Source organism: Amphiprion ocellaris, chromosome 9 (assembly GCF_022539595.1).
Source record: "Amphiprion ocellaris isolate individual 3 ecotype Okinawa chromosome 9, ASM2253959v1, whole genome shotgun sequence".
NCBI lineage: Eukaryota > Metazoa > Chordata > Actinopteri > Pomacentridae > Amphiprion > Amphiprion ocellaris.
The window spans coordinates 10,612,987-10,632,495 of record NC_072774.1 but is presented as its reverse complement, the minus strand read 5'-3'; the positions used below and the strand labels follow the sequence as shown (position 1 = coordinate 10,632,495).

The window sequence follows — 19,509 nt, the reverse complement described above, 5'->3', positions numbered from 1 at the left end:
ATGGGAAAAACAGAAAATAGTGTAGAGGTCATGTCCTCTTTATCCATTGGTAATTTGTCTGAGTTATGTCAAACTCTCGTGGATGGATAATGTGAGCCTCTAGTTATCAGCCAACACCACAAGTCTCTTAGTAGGAGGGTAAACCAAACATGCATTTAAACCTCCAGTGTGAGGGCTGATTAATACGGTCCAGGTCAAGCAACAAAATGACTTTCCCTCCTTCCAACCTACACAGCCGATATGTCAGATGGATTTAATTTTAACGTTCTCAACAGGCTGTTTAAAAAGGATGGATGCAGCCTGTGGGTCTGAAAAGTGAAGTCAACACGGAAGTGCCTGAAGCCTTAAATATTCTCCCTTATGGATGAGCACACGGATAGCTGTGGACAACCACAGACGAATGCTTGTTATTACATTACTTTTGTAGTCTGTGGAAGACTGCGTGGAAGACTGCGTAGAAGACTGTGTTCCACACATGTGCAGTAGGTTATATCTATCTTTTCTGTGCCTACACAATATTCCCAAGAATGTGCACTATTGTCCTTATAGCATAGTCAGCGCACGGACACAAATGTTTGTATGTAGATGGCGGTGAAAGGGTCTATGCAAATTCTCAAGAACTTGGTGAGATGATGAAATCTAGGTCAAGCGGACATAGTTGTTGAATGTTAAATGCCTTAATTATACTCTGGTGCAGACACACACACGGTCAGCTGTTGATAAACACGGATATGTACCTGTTTCCGTATTAATTTTCTAGGAGTCACCTTGGAAAACTCAGCTGCATAAATAAGAAGAAGGCTGTATCTACATATTCTGTGCATCCACACCATCGCTACATGAGCACTGTTGCCCTTGTAGCATAGTCACTGTGCAGATGTGCACAGAAGTCAATGAGAAAGAGAACCTACTTCTCATTTGAACCGTTACCTCAGTAAACATTTCACTGATGAGTTTATGGTCTCAATGGACGGTTTCAACCTTCTTTCGATAGTGTGATATTATTTTTGCAATTTGTAGCTCTGTTTAGAGCAAAATAGACAAAGTAGCACTAGTATACTTTAGACTGGGGCTAGCTTAGTGGTCAGCTAGCTATCATATCACCATGCATAGTGTCCTCTAAATCACCACTCGTATGATACATCCACTTTCAAAAAGCCAAGATGGCAAAACTTGAGAGGCTTCACAACAGTCGTCCACAAACCCGTCGGTGACGTCACAGTCGCTACAGTCGCTATGTTTCTTAAGCAAATTTGTTGATAGATCATTTCCAAAACAAAATAAAACACTGTCACTCACAGGAAGTCCTTGTTCCCCTTGGGATCCTGACGGCCCACCTGGTCCTGGTGCTCCTGGTGCTCCAGGGGTTCCCTGAGAGACAAATAATAAAAGAAACAGGTGGAGAAAGAAAATGACTCGAAGCTCAAGGTGAATTTCCAGACAAAAGGATACTGAGAATAATAAGAAAACAGACTTACAGCAGGCCCAGGGGACCCTTGTTGTCCCTGTGGTCCGTTATTACCCGGCAGGCCCTGAAACAGTGATTATAGGTTGTAATTGTAGGTTGAACTTTCTTTCGTCTGAGGAATTTCCTGAAAGTTTTCAGATGATACTGACAGCGACACTGTTATTTCCTAATGCAATTAAGATATAAGCAGAGGAAAACCAAACTCAGTAGCTACTGCTTCTGCTAGTCAAAGTCCAACAACTGCCACGGAGCAAACTTTTGTTTTTGGTTTAACTGATTCTTTGAGAGATATTACACAAAACACAGGTACAATCTTCCTGACTACACAACCTGTGCTTTGGTCGCCTCAAGGTGTTTAAAAGCACGTCTGCCACGTAATGTCTTCTCCATGATGCTGTGGTTTTAAAGAACACATAAATATGAAATTGCAGCTCTCATTTCAGAAGCACAATGGCAGTCCTGTAGGCTGGTGCATGACATATAATAACATGACATTTAATAACATGATGATGGTTTTGTTATATCTCAGTAGTTATGGGTCATTCAATCTGAACAAATTCACTGCTATTAATACACCGTTTGGAAGCTGAACTCGGCATCGGCTGGTCCTGGAAAACAGCTTAACCTGAGGTTCAGCTAATCCTTTCATTTCAGTTTGGATGTCTGTTGGACCTTGTGGTCACATATTGAGGCTGGTGGATGCTCCTTACATGGTCTTCAATTTAGCCTCTGAGGGGGAACAAGCCAAGCATTAAAAAGAATAAAACTACTGAAAAATGGAGGATATGACACAGATGAAGACACAGTGTCCAGATCCTGCCCAGTACCTTGGTTGGTTGATATTGTTGGCTGTCACAAATATACATATGGGTTTTGGCATGTATGTTTTTAATATGCACCGATGTGAAAAACTTTTGCATTATATAAACCGACTAGGGATAACATTATGACCATGTGCCTAATATTGTGTTGGTTCCCTTTATGCTGCTAAAACTCCTCTGACCCAGTGGGGCATGAACACAGGACCAGTCCTGTGTCACTGGGATGGTGGGAGTGAATTCTGTGGGACCTGTGGGTTGCAGGGTGGGACCTTCCTAGATCAGGCTGATCATACCACAGATGCTCAATAAGATTTGGATGTGGGGAGTGTGGAACCCAGGTGAACAGTTTAGCTCTGTCGTGTTACCAGGGCCACTCCTGAGCAGTTTTTGCAGTGTGTCGGGGTGCATTGTCCTGCTGAGGGTGGCATCAAGGACTGCTGTTGCCATGGGGGGCATGGGAGGTTGCTTGACTTGCAATGTTCAGGTGAGTGAATTTCCCTCAGGATGAATAAAGTATCTATCTATCTATCTATCTATCTATCTATCTATCTATCTATCTATCTATCTATCTATCTATCTATCTATCTATCTATCTATCTATCTATCTATCTATCTATCTATCTATCTATCTATCTCAAACATCTACATGATTGTTAGGACTCAAGGTTTCCCAGCAGAACATTGCGTTATACCAAGAAGATTGATTATTCATTTCACCTGTCAGTGGTCATAATGTTGTGGTTGATTGGTGTACATTCACATGGGTGTGGGTGTGTATAATAGAGGCCGATATATCAATATCTGAATTTTTTAGTTTCTAAAATTGACACTGGCTAATCCAGTATCAGTCAGACTCCAATAGATGCAATACTATAAAATAGAGAAGCTTAGAAAGAGACACAGTCTATATAAAACAGTTTCCTCTTTGATTTCTTATCATGTATTCCGCTTATGTGTTGTGTGTTGCTTGTATCGTTTCTAATCTCATTCAGATGGATGACATATCAGTGAGGTGAAAAACTCCTTGTGGTGTCATATCCCACTATCGCCAAAGAATCTACCGCGGCAAACTTCACCTTCCAAATGAACACACCAAGTTTGGGACTGCATAACAACAAAATCTGCATGCATTACACATATACATATGCACGAGCGTCTCTGAAAAAGCTGAGCCGGTGTGTGAAAGATGCTCAGCGAGAGACACCCTGGTGTCGCACAGTAAACAATCGCTCCAGTCAGCCCTCTAATGGGATTCTGGAGGAGGCCTCAGATCCTCAGATCCAGAGCTAACGTCTCGCTGCATCAAAGGCATTTTACTTGGAAATCCTGTCAGACTGAGCAGAAACAAGAAGAATCCAAATTTTCAAACTTAGAATTTAACACTACAAAGCAAAGAAGCAATTATTGTGACGTTGGACAGAAGTCAAACTGGTGTCACACTAAAAAACACATTTCCAAATAATTAACGGCAGTGTTTCAGACATGTATTTGTCTGTCTCGCATTGAAGAATCATGTCATGTCAGATTTGCACATATACACACCAACAACTCCAGACTAGTATTTCTTATATTTCTGCTAAGAAATCCAGCCTCCCACCTTCTCTAGCAGTCGTCAGGCTCATGAAAATGCATCACTGCTGTTACATTTTGGAATCTGAGCAGGAACAGGTTTCTGCTCTGACATATAGTCTATAAAATTGGAAGGAGATTAATCTAATTCCAATTTATATCCACAAACAGTGTGCAGGTTGTTTCCCTGTGTAACCTCCATTAACAACACTGAACTTCCTATTCATTTTAAACTTTCTATGCAAAGGACTGTGTGTACCTTCACACTGTTGCATAATTTACAAGTCATCAGTAAATCCAAAATAATAAATGTGTGAACCCAAACGACTTCTCCGAGAAGAGCAGCAGCGAAGTTTTATGAGCCTGTTTCTCAGGAAAAACCTCAACCTACTCAGTCTGGTGTGGAGTTTGAAAAAGTTCTGTAATAAGAACCAATGACAAAATAAAAGATTTATAGCTTTCCTGTGATTCAGTTCACTGCGATACGAACAAATAAAGCACCCAGGAGACAGTTACTGTTGTTTCAAATGAGCTAACTGGTCGGTGCAGTGCACTTTTTGCAAGACTTGTGTTCTTTTCTACTCCAGCCAGACTGTTTTTGGCTTGTATACACCTCACTAAAAGTTTTGTAGAGTGTCCAAACAACTAGAGCGATACTGGTACAGTTTTACTGAGAATCAATATGGGGCTATCTGCTTTCCCTGCTCTGTATTGTACACACTGGATGATACAGACTAGCGGCTGCTGTAAATCCCCATTAGATAAATAATAAACCTCAAAATGTACCATAGGCTTTGTGAGTGAAAATTCACTTACAAACGCTGCTTCTTTGTCATAATTACTGTTTATTTGGCTATAATCTATTTTCTATATTGCTGTCAAATTAATGTTGATAGCAGAAATTGCTGACGCATTGATAATATCTCATGATTTTTCCCTTCTGCTTTCTGTGCATCCACTGAACAACAAATATTTACAGACAGACATCAGAGTTAATTCTGCAACAATTACAGTACTGATTGGAAATATTTCCCATCTCGCATGGAAACTAAATCATAATTAGTGTTTTCTAATTCTACAAACATTTTTGGTCTTTGATGCTGATACATTAACTCGTGCTGCAGTGTCAATTAGAATTTCCCCTGCAGGGGATCAGTAATAGTACATCTTATCTTTTTATCTAAACATGTGCATCAGGATTGTTTTCTAATATTCTTTACGATAATCACAACTATAAAATATGCAGCAGATCTGTAGCATCTCGATGAACAATGAATGCAGGAGGTCTGTTAGACTGTAATCAGTGCTACAAAGGAGATGTCTCCCTTGATTGATAACAACAAAAATGTTCCCCGATTAGTAATTTCACACAACTGCACTCAGTAATTAAAATGGTAGATATATTTAGTGAGCGTGGATGCCAGCTCGTAATTCCAAAATTTAAGGAGGACTGCATTTATTTTAATTTAGAATGAGATTTAATAAACTGCGTCATTAAAATACTGAGTTGTGCAGTGTTTTTATTTTAAAGCTTTAATCTTCCTTAACCCTGACAGTCATCTGTTGCCTTGGTTTATTCTGCTGGATTAATATTGACTGGGAATGTGAGGAGGACCACATTTAGACCAACAAGGAGCTTCAGTGTGCACATATAAACCCAACAAATAAAATGCCTTGCAATAAAAAGAGAAATACCTGTGAAGTTATTTATCACTGCAATATAAAGTCCTGAACTATGGAAACAGTACAACAATGACTAGAAAGAGAGAGAATGTCTTTTGTACAGTGCGACAAAGTTAAATTGCCATAACTTATAAAAAAGAAAAAACAAAAGCTGGATTTTGTTGAATATTTGTTTTAGAAAAACAAATGTAATCACCATGTACAAAATATGTTAAATGACCACAGGTGCTACCAATACTGGGGAAAATGATGATTCTATATACTATAGATATTTAACTGTTTACATTTTTACAACCACTACAAACCAGGTGTTTATCACACTCTTCTGTGCACCATTTCTAGAAGAGATGTCACTATGCTGAATATATCTTCTAATAACTTGCTAACAACTTGCTCCTCTCTATACTGTTTATGAGCCATGCTGCATTTATTTTATTAATCGAGTATGTATTATTTGGCTCCCAGTCTTCCTAATTTGTTTTGTTTGTCTCCTGATGAAAAGACTCTTAATTTTTGCCCCTTGACTATTGGTCACAGCTGATTCACTTATGGCTTCTTGGCTGCACAAAGAAACGCCATAAAAATGCATTTCTAAATGTTTTTGTATTTTACAGGTTACGGTGTAGACATGTTTTTTGGGCAGTTTTTAAAATGACACATGTAGAATATAATGCTATTAATAAAATACCACAATTTATGTCTTAGCTTTGTTTAATATTCCCAATGGAACCAAAAGTCATGTGATTAGCTCAAGAACTGTTGGAAAGGTGAAAATTCAATGATTTTTTTCCCCGTTTTTAAATGGTTAAAGGGAGGATTTTTTTTTATTTATTTATTTTTTTTAAATAAAACATTTGTTTTAAACTTGCTAATGAGTTTTGGGGTTCAGCTGGTTAAATAAAATCAGCTTTATAATGACAAAGATTTTGGTTAAGATGATGAAGGAAACATCGTTTGTAAACCTCAACTAAGCTTGAAAAAAAACTTTGCATAGTTAACTAAACAGCAAGTTAATTTTAGGGGACAAACTAATCGCATTTGTCACAAAACACATGTTGACATGCCACAGTAGGAAAAGGTCAGGTATCAAAAATAAAATTATTCCATTTAGCTGCTTTAGTTTCAGGGTCCTGGTGCCGCTGCTTCCATGGCTGCTTATTGTTATGGTTTACACAACATTAACACATTTGCTTCTCATGTCAAAATGTCAGCTGTGAAAAACAAAGAATAATTGAGTATTTTGTGTAAAAGTTGCAAATTTTAGTGCAATCTGAATGCAAGACGATATTACATGCACATTTATATGCACTTCTGCAGAATTCTTCAGACATGGTGGTTCATGTTTTGTGGAAAACAAACAAATGCACAAACGTGGATGTAAGTGATTGCAGCTTTTCTGACTTTCAGCAAAAAAGGCACGTACTAGTACATTAGACAGCAAAATATTATCAGAGCATCTGTGATGAAATTATTAAAGTCCTGAGTAAAAAAACAAGACAGAAAGAACCGCTGTCTGAAGTATTCACAATTTTGTTTTTTTCTCAAAAAGCTAAGAATCTCCACAACAGTCAGTTTGAAGCTATGTGAGTTTGTGTTCATATCTACTGCATACAGATTGACAATACAGTGGGAGACTGACGGAGACAATGTTTAGAAGAGCTAAAGGCAGAAGGAGAAGTATTTAGGATAACGTGGAAATATCTATAGTGACACAATCTCATGCTTGTGTTGTTCAGCGTTTGCCTGAATTTCCTGCTACATCAGTTTGATTCCTCTGGTCTCATATATGCAGCAGAAAGAAACAAAACCTGCCAACAATAGAAAAAAATCCTGCTGGAAATGGATAAAAACTTAATACAGATGTAAATTTACAAAGCTGAGGCTGCCACTGGTTCCTTATATAAAATAAAATATGAATTTATTCTTTTCTCGTTCGAAGTTCGTGAACTCCAAACCTCCAGTGTCCTGAAGGAAACCACATGACAAAAGCCTGAAAACTATCTACGATTTTTTCTGACAACCGCCGCCGAGGAGGATGAGCGTCTGGACTCGGCCAACAAAGAGACAGCAGATGGATGACGTGCAGAGTCTTTCTACCTCTGCAGGATCCAGGCCAGGACAAAGCTCCTCTCTTATCGTGTTACATATTTGGACTAAAACCTCCCTTTCGCTGCTCGCTGACACATTACCCTCTGGCTGCGTCTCTGATTTTGGTATTTACAGCCCAGCTGGGCATTGTAAGGCCGGATTTCGCTGTCTGCATCAACTACAGCCAGCTGGTATCACGGAGCTTTCATGAATGGGATCTCAGCTATTGAGTGTTGTGTTCAAAACCTGGACAGAGCACTGGGTTTCAGCAACTGGGAGAGGACATGAAAGTTTTATGAAGAGATATAAAACCAAACAGACAAACACAGCTGGGCATTTAGATAGAAAGCTGGAAACGTACCATGAATATTTTCACAAGAAACTTCACATCTAGAATATCACTGAAAACGGGATGCATTCAGTTTTTGCAGCCACATTTTGAGCTATACATATATATCTTCTATCATTCAAAGTTATAATTTCTTCATAATTTCTTGTCACCTGTATTTTGCAGTATGTACTTAGAATCTGCGCAAAATGCAACAAATCACTGATTGTAATTTAAAGATGGGAAAAACTAGTGACACTGGAGTAACATCTAACAGATACGGTTTAACATATTACAAAGAAACTTCAACTTCTTCATGTTTGCTTAATTTTTTTAAAGGAACAACATTTTTCAATCTGCGCTGTTGTGTATTCCTGTAGTACGCTTACTTGCCTTGCAAAATCCTTCTTTTTCTCTATATATTAGTGAATGCGTTTTTAAAATAATGGCTTGTAATTTCACTATAAATTCTTATTTTATTACTGCTCTTCTTATTTTAGCTTTGATTTTTCATTTACCACCTGAACTCCAAAACTCGCTGGCAGCTTCGAAAATGGAAAAAAATGAAAAATTGCCATTTATCAGAGGCAGAACTGAGAAGAAATTGTCAAATTTTCAACTTTCTGACATTCTTTGAACCATTCATCTGCGACATGCAGTTCAGTCAGGACAATTATCCAAATGAAAGCTTAAAATTGTGACATTTCATCAAATTCTCATTATTCTACGTCTCTCTTCTAACTGCAACCAACAGTCACATGGAAAAAAATCTGACAATATTCAACTGAACTGCAGGATGTGTTTATACAGAGCAGAGAGGAGATAAATATAGACACAAGTTTACGGTTCAATTCATAAAATAATCATAGTATGCAGAGCTCCTTTATCCCAGTAATGCAACACCTGCAGGCACTTGGGAAAAGGCTGTACATGTTTCTTATTTTTTTATTTTACTTTTACTTTTAATTTTTTCCCCCCTTTTTATGATTTATAACATTTTAAGTTTGTTATACAACACAATAGACATTTCTCTGTTTTCTCTCCTTCTCCTACCTCTAGTCATGGTTGTGCTGTTTCCATAGAGGTGCAGGTTTTTATATTCCATTGAAAAATGAGCCCACAGTGAGTTAAATGTGGCAGAAACATCTTAGGTTTCAGCGGGTTCAATTGATGCACTTGGGGTTCAATCAATGAATGACATGTACTCCAAATGTGGATTGATTAATTCAACAAAGATATGCTAGAATTCTATCTATATCAGATCTATGTGTATTTATTTAATCTATAGTACAGTTTTTAATAATGTAACTGATAACTGGCTTCAAATCACAGTTGCAGGACTGTGTTTTACACCCTACTTAACTGTAAATTACATTTAAAAGATGTATTCTCAGCACTCACATCAACATATACTGCAGCTGAATAGATCAGAGCATCACAACATCTCCATACTTTACTGTAGTACCACCACAGCACACAGTGTAACAGTAACCAGTAGAGGTGGTATCAGTCAGGTATCTTACCCTCACTCCTGGGGGACCATCTCTACCAGGTGATCCAGGACCTCCAGGAACACCCTAAATAAGACACAGAGGGATTGGGTTACTAGAAATATACAGACTGAGGTTATTAGACATTTCCTTAAATTAAAAACAAAAAAGCTTAAATAACTTCTAATGTAATTTTTTTGTGATGCAACTGAAGAGAAATTCATGTTACTTTCAGCCAAGCTAGTATTCATCATTAAATTACATAACTGTTGCAGAAACTGAAAGATTTTAGGCAAAATTTGTGAAATTTGTGATTTTGTGTCCAGGGCTCCACATCAATCAATGAGTTTTAGTTTCTGATTCTTTTGTTTAGACATTAGGTGAATGTTAAATGCCGGCTGACACGTCACAGGCTGTCAGTGAGACGCTTCTGAGGAAGGCTGAAACTGTCAAGCAAGGTAAATAACATCTATCCATTCACCTAATGTCTGAACAAAAGAATCAGAAACTAAAATATCAACAAGAAGACATGAACGTTTTTGAGCTATCAATCAATGAGTCCTCAAGATCAGAGTTTCCAACTTTTGAATTGATATCATTTATTACTATACTTCCCGTTTAAACCTGTCATTTGCTGAACTACACACAGTTTAACAAAGAAGGTCTTTTTTTCAGAAGGGTCTTACAGTAATTAAGACACACGTACACATTGAACCAAAGGTCAGAGCAGCTGAGAGTCTGCCGTCCTGCTCATTGATGCTTCAACTGCAGTGGACATGAATTTGATTTGTGGACAGAAGCACCTTCCAACCCTCTGGCTGCAGACGGTCTTTGCACCAGCAGGCGACCCTGCTGCTCCATCTCCTGCCCCATTTCCCCTCCATCCACCTCGCTACAGGTCAACGCACACAGCCAGCTCCAAAATACAGTCACAGATTCAGTGTGGAGGCGATTTATCTCTGCACTTCAGTATTAGTGGAAGGCTCATAAAACAGGACAGTTAACACTGTTAAAGGTTCTACAAATTACAGGACAGGGGCTGCAGAGGACAGGCCTCGTATGATTAATGAGGTGCCGTTGTTCAGATGTTGGCCAATGTTCATTCTCCCAAGACGTCTGCAATAATGTCTCCCCCGTCACTTCCACTCGCATACCTATAAACCTCAACAAACACACAGAGCAAGGAAATACACTTCCATCTGCACAAATACACTGCAAATAATGTAAATCACTTCTGTAACTGAGTGTTAAAGAACTTGAAGTGTAAGGTGAGGTTGGGAGGGTCTGGAGGGAAAGAATGCAGTCTGGAGGTGTTTCTACAGCCGTCAACAGTACAAAACTGAAAAATACAAAGGCCGACTCTCTGTAAACACAGCCTGCAGTTCAACTGAGTGCATCTAAAAAGTTCCTGATTTTTACATTTTTTATGTGACTGCTGGTCACAACAGTCACTGACCTCAAGGTTGCACCAAGAAGCACAAAATTTTTAGTTTTTTTTACAAAATGAGATAAGAGCTTTTTTCTTCTGCCAAATTTTGTTATGACATGTCGAATAATGTGCGTTTGATGAAATATCAATTTTAAGCTAAGATTTGGTTATTTTTACAACTTAACCGCCCATCACACACAATTACTGAAAGGAAAGCTCGATATCCAATTGTTCTTTACATTTTTAGAGTTTCAGGCTCTGTCATTTTGGCATCTTTGTAGAGACAACATGCTTTTCAGGTCTGTTGGCAGGTTTTAAAGTTCACAGAGTTAAATAATGGGACTAATCCTGTAGTTTTATTAATTCAGCCTGACTGAAACTTTCAGGTATAGTTTGTGCTTCCCCACTGATCAAGCAATACTACACTTTGATAGAGTTTGATTAGCAACATGCATTCACTTGACTCATTGACTCAGGTAGCTGTGGTATTTGCACAAAAACTAGCCTAAAATCATCTGAATGGGAATCGATCAGCAGATAATTAAAAATAAGTGCAGTTTCACAGATTCCCACAATGAGCTGAGAGAAATGGGCGGCTCACCTTTGATCAAAATGACTTAAGTATGAAATTCATTAATAGGTCAGTCTGAAACTACTAACACACTAATGTCTGAATGTCTAGATGTGGATTCAATACAAAATAGATAATCTAAGTCTGGAACAACTGACTCTACCTCAGCATTGGTGCTGCAAGGTTCAGAAAGATTTAAATAGCTAAACAACTAATCAAAATAGTTTCCAAAGAGCTGCAACTTTTTTGATAGAAGTGAAATGTTCTTAAATTCACTAAAAGACTTATTTATTTCACTTGTTTCAAGAAAAACAGCTTAATGGACTCAAGCATTTCTCTAAAAGGAAAACAATGCCCATCCAGATAAGCGTTTCAGCTTTGTTTCAGAAATAATCTCCATTTTAGACAACATTCTAGCTATAAATCCACTTGGAAAGGGTCTTGATTGCTCCTCCTTATCTATAATTATGGGAAGAGGAGCTAAATTTGCAACTGAATGGGGAAACATTAGAGTCAGTTCTGAACAGGAGTCTTCCCTCATCTGTATGTGCACAACAAGGGCAGTTTAAAGTCCATTATGCTAAAGAAAAGATTTATCCTGAAGTGAACCCTGACTCTTATCTACACTTTTTGGACCCGTTTGCAACTTTGTTCTGGGAAGATGCATTTAAAATTCCCAGGTATTTGAGAACCTCTCAATCGATTGCTGCTGACAGCAACATTTGCAGCGGTTCTTCCAAAGTATAAACGACATACTGCTGTCTTTGCATCTCTGACTGCTAGATGACTTGGTCATCTTAAGAGGAAACTCCTAGAATTATAGACCTTCTGCACTTTTTGCGACTACAAAAAGTTAGATGCACAATAACAGGATCTACTGTTAAATTCCGAGAGGCTTGACAGCTGTTTATCTCACACGAGGAACTGCAAACTTCCTCTTGATGATGGGTGGGGTCTAACTAAACTGCATTTTCAATTCTATTTTAAGGGCAGCGTCATTTTATTCTGGGATAAAATGACGCTGCCCTTAACATATAAAATAGGCTATAACGTAATTTGTCACTTGTGGCATTGAGTCTGAAAAAGCCACCAAGTCCACGTCTGTCATAGACTGTAGATAAAAGATGAATGTACCCACCATGACATCACCTATTGGTTCATGTAGGAATGTTTGGAAGCCTTGAGTTTGAAATTAGGACGTCAACATGTTAGTCTTTTGAAACCCGACGTAGCAAGTCAATGGTGGATCTGACTGGAGAACCTGAGGAACCTGGCCTGCTTTGTTGTCTATTTTACTCTAAATGGGGCTATAATTTACAAAACGAACACCATGCTGTTTTCAAAATGTTCAGAAACTAGTGTTTGAGACCATAAACTCATTAGGAAAATGTTGAGTGAGGTAACAAATCAAGAGAGAAATAGAGCTGTTGTCTCATAGACTTCTATACAGTTAGACTTCCAAGGAGTTGCCCCCTGCTGGCGGTTAGAAATACAGGTTTAAGACATTTCAATGTCAGCTTCACTCCTCAGGCCCAGAAGCCACTTCCATCTATTAAATACAGCCTGTGGTTTCTGTTCATGTAGTTTACAATACAATCTCAGACTATTCAAATAAAAATAGGGTCAGCACAAGCAAATTTTTGGTGTTTGAACGAATGCTGTTTGAAATGAAATCATTAATATTGATGTAGCCTCCATTACACACCAATTATGAAATATTCAGTATCCAATCATCATGTATTCAGGTATTTCATTGTTTCTTAATAAATGATTTCTAAAACACGAGGCACATTGAAAATAATAGGAGCAGGGAGGCCAAAGAAATAAATAATCCAAATCCAAGAGGGCAAGTAATTCTAATTCAGCACATTAGCCTTGCGATCACTTTGCCGCAGGACGACGCACACACAGCTCAGACTTTCTCAGTGAACAGCAGATTAAACCTTGAGGAAGACAGGGGACTATAAGGAGCGACTACACACATCTGCAGAAGATCTACAAAGAAGTTTAAATTACTGCCGCACACAAATATATATATAAAAAAACAACCTATAGTCCCTTTGCAGACAAAACAAAAATTATTACTTGATAACACCCACTGGCTGATAAACAGGATGAAAGTGAGTGATGACACACATAAACACACACTCTTTGCTATTCATTGCAGCCGCATTTTTCACTGTCAAATTGAAACGGAGGTGGAAGGGACGACAAGGTTACGTTGTATTTACTGCAGCAGGAGGGAAACAGGAAGAAGGGGGAAGAGAGGGAGAGTAAGTAATTGATGCATGAGAGTTGTGAGATTCTCTGTGGTCCCTCGTATATTACAACAGAGCCCTGGAAGCTACAATATTCCCCCACTGAGCCACGCACACACCCATTCATATTCCTCTCTCTGACAAAACACATTATTACTCAGTAACACAGTGCAGCACAGGGCAGCACTGCCAGCTTTTATTAATAGGACTATGCAGGCGCTGGTAGATAGTGCTGCATCGAGGAGCGCTGCAGCTCTCTGCAAACTCCTTCTGAAACTGGTTGTTCTCGCCTCCTGAGAGCATCTACTGTTACTTCCTCTCATAAAAATTAAACAGGTCCAGCAGAAGCAAACATTTCGGAGTCAATTCTGGTCTCATCAAAAACTCGAAACAAAGGAAAATTTACTGATCCAAACCTACAAGAGCAGAACAAAACCCCCCAACAGTGGAACTTTGCAGCTGCTTCACAGTTTATCTGCACCAGCACTAGAATCAACACCTGTCCAATTAAGCAAATGTTATTGTCATCATCATATTTTAAACATTTCGCCTCATAATTAAGACCCTGTTGACTCAGATGACTTTGGGGAGTTAATCAGCATGGCTGCTCAGGCATTAAATTCACCCCTGAGTATGATTAAAGGAGTAATACTGCAGGGACAGCTGGAAGAAATTACCATCCCATCATAGTACAGCGACACTGAAGGCGGATCGATGTATCAGTTTGACATGATCAGTGACTATAACAATTTGTGGTCGGCGGAGCAGAAAGCGAAAATAACAGCGCTCACGTTCTCAAAATCCAAACTTTTGCCATGTCAGCGTGAAGAGCAAAATGCGCCTGTAAGGAATTTAAAGTCCACTAATTCTCTAAAACGTCTCATCCCCACTAACTGTAATCGGTCATCCAACGACGTAGATGTAGACAGCAGAAAAAATAATAACTTGTTGCCTTCAAAGGGCCAATAGAGACACAAGGCAGGAAAACTCACAGACTGTGAAGAGTTTGTACAAAAAAGATCCCAACCCCTTTAACCTTCTGAACCTCAAGCTGTTTCTGGCTGTTTTTTTTTTTTTTTACTCGGTGGGGAAAGTTGAAAATTTTAAGTTTTTATTCTATTTTTTCACTTTCTGGGATTGATAAATTGCATAATTTTGCAGATATTTTAGAAAGAAATCATGCTTTTGAAACCTGCTGGTGGGTTCTGGGGTTCAGAAGGTTAACTCTAAGTTTAGGGGGTAATAAATGATATATAATTTGCTTCTCATCAATGAAAATATGCAGTTTCATCTGTTAAATCATGACATTCTGCATTTCAAAACAGCTGATGCACCCAGATAAATGCTGTATGCAGAAAAGGGCTCGACTTCAATTCCATCCTCAATGGACTCTCCCTGTCAGGAGACTATAAAGGCATTATGGGTGTTCTTTTTCCACTTCGTAAGTTTGATAGAAGCCACTATTTCTGCTGTGGAGCAGTTAGTGCTGCATCAGGATCTACTGTGACTCAGTGTGACTGAGCAGGAAGAAGCTGAAAGAACTTCCAGGGATGTTTCTCTCCCTCATTCTCCTCTTACAAACAATAAATCATCTGCAGGAAAACACACACAACCAATTCTCATTCAAACATGCACACATTATCTGTTATTATTTTAAGCTTCAATATGACAATGAGCTTGTCATCCGAGACAGCAAAACTGATTGAGAAGAAATAGGAATACTATCTGGCAGGAAACACTCTGCAGCAACAATAAAATTCATTTTGCTGCGTTCTGTGTTGCTGCTGTGAAGTCTTCAGTAATAAATTTACTGTTTAACTCACCAGTTTAGCTTGGAAACAGCACAGACTTAAAGTCCGAAACTCAACTGGATAAACTAAAAGGAGCCACGATTCACCTCCACAGGTGTTTTCACTTAATTACACTGATTAGCTTTCTCCTCTGTGTTTGTTCTACTGTTGTTGTGGGGAAATAAATCAGTTTATATAGTCACATTGTGAGACTTATCTTTCTTTGGGGGGACAGACAGTGAGTCTCCATGACAGAAATAAATAAATTCTAAGGCTAAGACCTGGTTTAAGGTTATTCGGAGGTTAAATTGTGATTTGTGAGGAGGGGGAGCCCCTGTTCAGTGAGGTCGGGGTCACAGACACTAGTGTGAAAGGTAGAAATCGTGGTCATTTTTTCAGTAGACAGTAGTTCCAGTGAAAATTACAAATTCTGTTCAGTGGATGTGGATTGTCCAGAGTAACAAAAGTTCTGTTTTAGAAAAGAGTTGTTGCACTTCCTTATTCTAAATGTCATTAAGCTGAAAAGAATCAAATTTTTTGGTAAAGTTTCAGAGTCCCATGTGGCTCAAAATAACATCTAACTAAAAAGCTAGATACAAAAACTCGCATTTTTAAAGTTATTTTATCTATTTACTTTTATGTGCCTTTAGTTAATGTAACATTTTATATGAATTTGAAGAAAAAAAACTCTGTGAAGTCCCAAAGGACAAATTGTACAACATCCTAAATATACATGCCTAAATTCAAATACATTGTAGTATTTACAGTAACTTCAGCACAGGATAATAAATAGTGATTTTATTGTTAGCCATGTCGTGTATTGCCTTATTTTCTATTTATGTGCGATAACTTCATGCTTGCAGCAGAACATCTTTCACAAACATTATTACATTTAAGCAGCAAATTAAAAAAATACCCTGCAAACCTCACTAGAATCATCTGCTTAATGTGCAACAAAAAGTGATCCTCCAGAAGAAACTAAATTTGGATTTTTTGCTGAAAGCAAACAAAAATGAAGGATTCCCTCAGAGCACATGTGCTTTGTTCCCACTAATTTCAGTTTTGAATTTGTTAGGTTGACAGGGTTTTGTTCGATCACGACAAGTCAGAGGATGTAAATAATTACTACAAGTAAACTCTACGAAGGAATTCAAGGTACTAGTCCCCAACACTTAAAATGCATGATTGAAAGATAAACTCAAATTTCTATGTTAGTTCATCCATCCATCTATTATCTATACACTGCTTAATCTTCATTAGGGTCACAGGGGGCTGGAGTCTATCCCATCTGACTGAGGGTGAAGGCAGGGGACACCCTGGACAGGTCACCAGTCTATCACAGGACTACACATAGAGATGAACAATCACACTCATATTCACACCTACGTACAATTTAGAATCACCAATTAACCTCAGCATATTTTTGGACTGGGAGGAAGCTGGAGAACCCAGAGAAAACCCACACATGCACAGGGAGAACATGCAAACTCCATGCAGAAAGATCCCAAGCCCAGGCCAGGACACAAACTGGGGATCTTCTAGCTGCAAGGCGACAGTGCTGACCACCGCTCCACTGTGCAGCCGTACGTTAGTTCATTTAAAACAAAATTCAAGTTGAGGCAAGTAGATACAATTGGCTTGATGATTAAATTTCCTCTTTTTCTATCTACTAACTACTGGAGAAACTTAATTTTCTAAATCAGCCAGTTTTAAAACTTCTGTTCATAATTATGGTAATTAAGTACAAAACACTTAAAAATTCCTTTGAAATAACATTGAAATGCAACTTGGAACAATAAAATTTTTTGTGAATAACTTTAAAAACGTGTGTTTCTGCTTTTAGTCATCAAGTAAGTGGCAATTCCCAATATGTTTGCTTGTGGAGGAAAAGCTAATTCCTCTGACTCAGTCTAGTTTTTTGGGTTCAACGTATTTTCAGTAGAAGATTGAAGCAAACTATTGTGCTCTTTTTTGGGGGTAGTAAAACATTATTTCCAGCGTGTACTGCTGCTGTTTCACCTGGTAAATGATGCATAACCCCTGGATCCTGCTGCTGTGGGATGCAGAAGATGCTACATGTTTAATACAGTCCAACAAAGGAAGATACTTGGATATCAGAAGGTGGACATCTGCTTTGGTGGTCTCAATTGAACGTAACTTTTAGAGTGTAAGTCAAGGTTTTGTCTTCTGAAATGATGGAAACATGACTGTGCTTGTGGTTGACTGACTCACAGAAACTCCTATTTGTGATCTTAGTTTGGTGACAACATGGTTACAAAATTCCCAGCACAGCCCCGCCCAGCTACAACCTGAGCAAAGATCTAATTAAGCAGAAAGATTAACAGCTGGTGTGCAGCGCCCTGAAAGTACAAACAAAGGCCACTGTTTGCAAAAAGCAATAACTGTGTCTTGCAAGCATGTTCATAGAGAATTCCTGCAAAATTAACCAAAAAAAATTATAAATTCTGTCATCAGAATTATTCTAATGAGCACATAAATGACAAAATCTTCTTTTAAAAATCACATCTTCCCCTGGTGCAGAGCTACTAGAGCGGTGACTGTCTGTGCTGATATCCAGAGCTCCCAGTAGAACACCATTAAATTAATTCAGCATTACCTTTGACTGGTTCACTGCTCAATAATGGAGACACTGGTAATGATTATTCACATTCCAATGATTCCATTAGACTGCTTTGTGTCCACATGTGTGTGTCAGCAGTGAAACAGCCCACACACACACACACACACACACACACACACACACACACACACACACACACACACACACACACACACACACACACACACACACACACACACACACACTGAACATTTCCACCCATCTCCCTCTCATCACCATCTCCCTTGACCTCACCTCCTTTCACTCATTTACATTGTGCAGTAAACTCCACATCAGTCTCAAAACACAAGGAAAAATAACAAAAAATGATTACATTTGCAGACATAGGCCTTTACAGTGCAACAAGTCTCCTTCCTGTGAGCCTGCAGGGCACCTCAGTGATAATAAAGTTAGAATTAATTTGTATTCTTCACACAAAAACACAAAGCAGAGCTATTTATAGACAAACACAGCTGTTATAACCCAACACAACTCACTGCGGTTTCTTTAGTGAAGACAAAACCAGAGGTAGAACACAGAGTCAGACAGGTTGGGAAGTAGTTGCCCGTTTGGGTTGTAATATTGGGAATTAGCATCACGAACACACACTTCTGAACTGTGTCTCACCGTTGTCATCATTTTTAGGAAATGTTCTTACCATTGGCCCGGCGGGACCAATCTCTCCTCGTTCGCCCTTCTCCCCAGCAGCACCCTGTAAAACAAACAAGTCATTGCACTTCAACATTGGACTCATGCTCATCTCGACAGCTACCGGAGGACTGGAAAAGCCAACATCAGTTATCTTAATAAGATGCTGGGCCACCACAAGTCCCCCAGAACTGCTTCAGAGTGCTTTGGACAAGATCCCGCGAATGTCTGGAAGTCTATTTGAGGCATATGTCAACATTTGTCAGTTTATGCTGGCAGGCGGTGGACAGCTCGACATAAAGTCCATTCATAGCTGCACACAATCTGTGAACCTACAGAAAGGTGGGAACTATGATACCATCGTAATTCAACGTATGAGTGATACTTGGGAATAATAAAACTTTTGGTTCCATATTTGATTTGAACAAATGTTTCAAAAACATAGAGCCACAGTTGTTTGTTCTAAGAGAGGTGTCATAAATTATTCTTACTCTAATGCTAGAATAATTGTGGAAACTTCCAAGATGTGCCATTGAACATTTTTAAGATTCCTTAAAAAATCTTACCGGGGGTCCCTGAATGGAGAGTCCACTGGGTCCCTGAGGCCCAGGTGGTCCTGGAGGCCCAGCAGGACCAGCTTCTCCCACAGGCCCTTGAGGTCCCTGTTAAAACAGCACAAATAAAACCTTAATTGACATGTAAATTTGATTTAATTTCCAGAAAACTACAAAAAAAATCAACTCTCA

At 38.7% G+C, this 19,509-nt stretch overlaps 1 protein-coding gene across 2 annotated transcripts in view; it reads right to left on the bottom strand.

The window, feature by feature from the left end:
- The window catches only part of LOC111565709 (collagen alpha-1(XIV) chain-like), a 196,114-nt gene that overhangs the window by 13,606 nt on the left and 162,999 nt on the right, over positions 1-19,509 (bottom strand). For both annotated transcript variants that reach the window (XM_055013738.1, XM_055013739.1), the window contains exons 38-42: positions 19,330-19,425; positions 18,774-18,827; positions 9,481-9,534; positions 1,479-1,532; positions 1,300-1,371 (exon numbers count right to left, since the gene is read on the bottom strand). In XM_055013738.1, the coding sequence (XP_054869713.1) occupies positions 1,300-1,371; positions 1,479-1,532; positions 9,481-9,534; positions 18,774-18,827; positions 19,330-19,425 (330 nt within the window). The remainder of the gene's footprint in view (positions 1-1,299; positions 1,372-1,478; positions 1,533-9,480; positions 9,535-18,773; positions 18,828-19,329; positions 19,426-19,509) is intronic.